Source organism: Palaemon carinicauda, chromosome 5 (genome assembly GCF_036898095.1).
Source record: "Palaemon carinicauda isolate YSFRI2023 chromosome 5, ASM3689809v2, whole genome shotgun sequence".
Classification (NCBI taxonomy): Eukaryota; Metazoa; Arthropoda; class Malacostraca; order Decapoda; family Palaemonidae; genus Palaemon; species Palaemon carinicauda.
The window spans coordinates 53,296,064-53,302,817 of NC_090729.1; the positions used below are offsets into that span (position 1 = coordinate 53,296,064).

General features: G+C 39.1%; 1 protein-coding gene across 1 annotated transcript; it reads right to left on the reverse strand.

Moving 5' to 3' along the window:
- Positions 1-4,859: 4,859 nt before the first annotated feature.
- On the reverse strand, positions 4,860-5,654 carry LOC137640892 (uncharacterized). Its single transcript, XM_068373352.1, has 2 exons — positions 5,382-5,654; positions 4,860-5,201 (listed from the first exon to the last, which is right to left on the reverse strand). The coding sequence occupies exons 1-2, from the start codon at positions 5,652-5,654 to the stop codon at positions 4,860-4,862; spliced, it is 615 nt and encodes a 204-aa protein (XP_068229453.1).
- Positions 5,655-6,754: the final 1,100 nt, after the last annotated feature.

A 6,754-nucleotide genomic window follows, 5' to 3' on the forward strand; every position in this document is an offset into this window, starting at 1 on the left:
ATACTAAATTGAATTAGGAATAGAATGAAATACACGACGAAAGTCTTACGTAATTTACATAACACACCTAAGTGTACATGAGAGACCTCATTTTACGAGCTGGCTACAATCTCTTGAATGCACAAATAAAAAAAATAAACAAATCACAAATAAGCTATTGCATTATTTATTCTACAGTACACCAGGTTTGTAAGTATATATATATATATATATATATATATATATATATATATATATATATATATATATATATATATATATATATATATATATATATATATATATGTGACACTAAATGAAGAAGTATTGAATTAATACTTCATTTCTTATCACCTACTTCGCACTTCACAGTCCTCAGCCATGTAAGCCTGGGTCTTCCAAATCTTCTAGTGCCTTGTGTAGCCCAGCTGACCATTTGGTGAAGTAATCTCTCTTAACGAATGTGAAAAGCAGGCCCGAACCATTTCCATATACCCCTCTTCATGATCTTCTTCACACACGGCACTCGAGTAATCTCTCTCATAGTCTCATTTTTAATTCTATCTTCCCATTTAACTCCCAATATCTTCTGAGGACTTTGTTCTCCATTCTACTAAATCTATTGGAGATTGTATCATTTTCATACCCCTACTCATATACGTAGACTAACACCGATCTCACTAACCTGATATATAGTCTAATTTTTATATGTAATTTCAGGCGATTTGAGTTCAAATTTTACTTAACCTAGCCCTTGGCTGATGTGTTTCTTTCAACCTTAAACTAAAATCTAATTCCAAAGATCCTGTATTGAAGATCATAGCTCCTAAATATCTAAATAATTCCACATCATTAATCCTTTTTCCTTCCAATGATATTTCATCCTTCATTGCATACTAGGTTCCCATCATCTCTGTTATTCTTATAATTATCCCCAGCCCAACTTCGTGTGATATTTCATGCATTCTGGCTAGCAAGCATTTAAGATACTGTGGTGTTCTGCTAACTAGGACGGCACCATCAGTATACTTTGACCTGCTAAATTCCTATCACCAATCCAGTCCAATTTTTCTCCACCATCTCTGACTGTTCTACACATTACAAAATTCATGTCGAGTATAAACGACATAAGTGACAACATATTACCTTGGAGTACTCTGCTATTCACTGGAAATTAATTTGATAAGACTTAATATTAACTTTGTACTTGTTATGTTCATGAACAGAGTTAATCAAATTTACATATGTAAGAGGAATTCCTTGATAACGCAGGACTCTCCACAAAATTGGCCGATTAACACTATCAAAGGCTTTTCCATAGTACATAAAAGTCATCAAAAGGGGATTTCTATATACGCATATCTGTACAATATGTCTCTAAAGGAAAATTTGGTCTGTGCAACTTTTACCTTTTCTGAATCGTGCGAGGGAAAAAGATGCAACGCCATTCATTGTAAGTTGAAACAAACATGCACATACGCTGACCCATGGAATTAACTTTTCATTTCCCACTGAAATATATCAAAATGTTATCACTAATTGTCGTGTTTTCCTAAAATCTTATATTTGATCAGTTGCCATCTAAAAAATCATCTTTGTTATTAGTAGCATTTCGATAAATGTCGCTATTTTATGTCACTGTAAGAATAAAGGAAAAAAAAATGACATATAGTCTGCTGTCCTTCGTTTCCTCTATAGTTCAACATTCCTTCAGTATGGCTATTTTTCTGATCTAACTATTGAATTAAGTTATACACATAGGTTTTTCTCTTTTGTAATGATCACAATCGATTAGAATCTACATCACTGCCAAAAATCCAGGTCATACTTTGTGCTTCAAAACTGTGTTGCAATTTAATTCTATTTTACCTCACAGCGGATGTCCATTTAAATACCATCAATTACGATAATTAACTACTTTCTGAAGAGAGAGAGAGAGAGAGAGAGAGAGAGAGAGAGAGAGAGAGAGAGAGAGAGAGAGAGAGAGAGAGAGAGAGAGAGAGAGAGAGAGAGAGAGAGAGAGAGAGAGAGAGTTTTAGTTGATAATGTATACACATATGGCAAAATCTCTCTTACATTCCTTTTTTTTTTTTTAATCTTATTTTTTTTTATAGTTTTCGTACTAAATGAAAACGTAATCTCTAAACGGGAAATCCACAGTTGTTCGTAGTCATTAAACTAATGAAAATGATTTCAGATAATCCCTGAATAGTTTATTTTACTAAATCACCTCCTACCCACTTAATTCTTGACTATTAACAGTGATTAATTTTAATGATTAGGTAAAAGTTTAGATTCTTTATGGTGGTATACAATAAAAAATATCAATTATATATTTTAACATTTTTATGTATTCTTGTGTTTTTTTAAATGATAATAAGTCATATTGAAATACTTCAAAGCTTACTCATCATAAATGTAGCTTCAATAATATTTGCGTCCGAAATTTGACAAGAATGTTTTCTCTAAGGAATGAGTGATTATGAATAAAGTTTGAAGGATATCTTTCTTTTCTCTTTGGATCCAGTTTGAAATGCTAAATCAGTTGTTCATTTATCTTAATTTCTCCAGCCAATTAATGTATTGTGTAACAAAATTTATGTTCATGTTCTTATCTATAGTTTCCTCAATGCCTCTGACGTTAGCTCCCTGATCATAAATACATCTATTTGTTTGAAGATTTGAGTGAGAAGGTAAATGCATTGTCTAATATTGAATTGTTATTTTGAGGGAACAAAAGGAAGTCGATAAGCTATACATTTAAATGTATAAAAATAAGTCAGCAAGCAGAGGTTCTGTGTAGATGTATGAATTATTTTCCTAACAATAAGCCAATGCAAAACAATTTCTTATATTTTCAATTTTCAATATCTTAGACTTTCTGTCACCTAGAATATTTTTCCCTTTTCATTTTATTAGTTTATATATTTTTTAGTTTTTGACTTCCCATTATTAAAAGTGTTACGATGGGGAAGGGTTGGAAGACCAGAAGAAATGGTGACATAGATGGTAAGAAACCAAATAAGAGCGAGAGTGTATATAAAATGTGGGTGAATTTCAGAGTGTCCGTAAGGAAATTTACTGTGGTGGTCATGAGACTCCCGTTTCAGTTATCTGACGTTTGAAGAACTAAGAAAAGCTATTCCGTTAGTAATACAGATTTGAAAATTAAAAGAAAACTGAAGTGTATGGTTATCTTCTTCTTATTCTTCTTCTTCTTCTCCTTCTTCTTCTTCTTCTTCTTCTTCTTTTCTCTGACACCAATCTCTGGAGGTCTGACAGATCTACTGAGCATTGCATCCTTTTCCAATTATTGAAATCTGCAAATCAACCGACAAGGCCATTTTAGCTCCAAAGTAAAAAATACGGCGTCCTAAAATATTATCAATATTCACGATGGATTTATGCTGCTAGGACTGAGATTAGTTGCTTTGTATGCTCTATCGGACAGACAAGGGCAGGAAGACATAATATTACCATGTATCTTTCTCTGAATACATTTTGATTAATGTCTCATGCACTCTAGCATCGCTTGATTAAAACATTAGCAATCAGAGATTTCTGACTTCCGCCAAAGGTTAATGGAGTCATCCATGGCCTAAGATCTATCTGTGGGAGAAATTTCGTCAAAATTCTTCAAACTTCTTTCAACGTTTTCTTTGAAATGACGGAAAAGTTGAAATAAAGATCTATAGATGTATGCAGCTCTGGATCATCCCCAAAATTTAATGGGGTCGTCCATGATCTATGATCTATCTGTGGTGTGGATTTCGTAAAAATCCATCGAGTAATTTTGACGTAATCCTGTCCACAGATACACAGACAAATAGATAAATACACAAACAGACTCGAAAATATACCGTCCTTGGCTGGGATATTAAATAAGAAAGGATTTTACTTTCTCTAGGTTTATCGAATCTTTTTTTATGCCATAAATTGTTTCTATAATTTTTTATGAAGATTGTATCATAGATGCTAATCAGGAGAAACAGAAACACTAATGTCGCCAAATACATATTTTTTGCAAACGTTTTGACATTTTAATGCATTCATCAGTACTACTTAAAGTAATTATAAAAGAAAGTCGAGTAAAACGGGTCTCCTTCTCAGTAATCCAGCACACTCAGTTGTTAGGGAATACTCTGAAATACATACGTTCGTTGTATGTAGTGACCCTTTAAAGATAACCGATTCTTATTTTTCAGTAAGTGACTTAAGAATTTTAGAATCTCTTCACATAAACTATTTTAGGCCTGACTTCTATTGCAATACCTCTGCTGTCCCCCATCTCAGAACATTTTTATTTTTTATACAATTTGTGTGTATTTATTATCAATTCATTGCTTATTTTATGTAATATTCAATTTGAAATTGTATTGTTACTTTTAACTTCACTTTGGATAGCTATGATGAGGAAATTTGATATGTCGAAACATTTACATTATATTATAAGGACAGCGAGACAAGCTATCACTAACAACTGATGGTTTATTCAAACAGGTGCGAGAATGTATTACAAGGTGCGGACGGAAATGTAGCATGCGCGCTGGTGCCAATCTGGCTAGAACAAACCGCCACAAATAGTGTGTTTCTTCACAAGTACAAATACTCAAAATACAAGTTAATGAAATAATGCAATGTAATGAGAAATACATTAAATTGTAGCCTTGAGGGAGCAGAACAAATATATACAATTAGCCACAGTGTGGCGAAAGGAGAATTCAAATGAAATGGAGAATTCGATGAGAATGCTGAATGACGGAGGGAGCGATGTCCGTACAAGTACTCCCCCCCCCCCCCCCCAAGACATCAGGCGGCGTAGAAGACTGATGAGGCTAGTCTTCGTATAGTTTTGGGCATCGGAGAGCTCCTCTTGTTTTTTAACAAAGGGCTGCGTCGGCAGTCGGCGTATGGATAGCTACCTCTCGCCGTCGTTTGTTGCTCTTCTTCTCATTAGGCGCCATGTTTTGAGGAGGCACTCTGGATCTGCCAGGTCCTGCGGAGGCAGTGTCTCTTCCTTCGAGAAACGCCGGTTTCACGCGGTCTATAGAGACCCAGTCCTCTTGGCCATGCACGTCGAGAAGGAAGGCTTTCGTCGTTTTAATGATGACTCGGTAGGGGCCGGGATAGGGTCTGGTCAGCGGCTGTCGATGAGCGTCGACGTGGACGAAAACATATCCGCAGTCGTCCAGGTCACTCGGCTTGAAAGGCTTAGTTCTGTCCTGGTAAGTTTTAAGACATGGCCTGAACTTCCTGGAGATATCCCTATGGTGATCCAGCAGTGTGTCGTCGGTTGATGTGGGAAAAAATTCGCCGGGAACTGTGAGCTCCTCTCAGTAAACCTTTTCAGCGGGCGATGGCTCGCCATCTGCGCGAGGGGCGGTGCGAAGGCCAAGAATTACCCAAGGAAGGCGTGATTTCCAATCCGAGTCGGTGCAGCTAGCCATCAGGGACGCCTTGAGGGCACGATGAGTTCGTTCGACCATGTTGTTTGCTGTGGGGTTGTATGCCGTGGTGCTGTGAAGTGCCGTTCCAGTCAGGTTTGCCAGAGCAAGCCATATCTCTGACAGGAAAGCGTGGCCTCTGTTCGACGTGATGTCGTCAGGAACGCCAAATCTGCTCACCCAGCTCGACAAAAGGGCTTCGGCGCATGCTTGGGTCATAGCTTCAGTCATCGGTGATGCTTCCAACCACCTCGTGGAGCGATCGATGATAGTCAGCAGGTCGCGAGCAGATCCTGAAGGCGGCAAAGGTCCCACGATGTCGATGTGGATGTGACCAAAACGCCTTTTCAGTTGGGGAAAATCACCTATCCCCGATTCGGTGAGACGGCTGATCTTGCTTGTCTGGCAATTGATGCATGTCTTCGACCATTTCCGGGCGTCTTTTTTTATCCCTGGCCAGATGAACTTCTCAGACAGGAGGCGAGCAGTGGTGCGTCCCGAGGGGTGTGAAAGCCCATGATATGATGTCGAATATCTTCCTTCTGCAGGAAGCGGGAATCCAGGGACATGGGCGGTCAGTGCTGGTGTCGCGGAGGATGGTTACTCCTGCTGGCCCGAGGGGAATAGCAGTTATCTTGAGCATAGATGGCCCTGTCAGGTGATCCTGTGCCTCTTGGTCGTTGCGCTGCTCGGATACAAGGCCGGCGTAGTCAATTCCCAGGTGGATTGCGTCGATTTCAGTCCATGAAAGGGTGTCTGCGACTGGGTTTTTCTTTCCAGGAACGTAGCTTATGGTGCACCTGAATTCGGGGATTGCTGCGAGATGGCGTTGTTGTTGGGAGGACCATGCGTCTGTCAATTTTGTGACGGCGGGAACGTTGACTGCATAGCGCCGGTGTCGACCATAAGTGTACGGTTGGAGACGGTGTTGAGGATATAAAAACCATTCTTGCTTCGGTTTCCTGCAGCTGCGATGGTGGTAGGTGGTTTCTTCTGACGTCACCTTCTAGGGAAATTGCATGGTGCCCTACATTTCTTGGCATCGCTGCCGAACTGCTGATGGTAGAAACACTATGCTGGATTAGGCCTAGGGCTCGGACGTGTTAGTTGCAGTGGTTTCCTCCTTGCCAGAGCGTTGATCTCGTTGTCGTCGTTAGGAGGCGTTGCTAAAGACTCTATGGAAGAGCAGCTGAAGGAGGAGAACGAAGACGATACAGATGATGATGCTCTGAGGCGGGATGCTTTGGAAGCCTCGTGGAGCTTCTGAGCCTTCGACAGGAGTTCGTTCATTGGAAGTGTGTCGGCGTCTGTCAATTGGGCCCTTACGTCCT

Bases quoted from the DNA above. Each gene is read 5' to 3' on its own strand.
- LOC137640892 (XM_068373352.1), bottom strand. From the start codon at position 5,654: ATGACTGAAGCTATGACCCAAGCATGCGCCGAAGCCCTTTTGTCGAGC. The intron at 5,202-5,381 runs GTAATTCTTGGC...AAAACTTACCAG, and splicing joins GGAAATCACGCCTTCCTTGG to GACAGAACTAAGCCTTTCAA.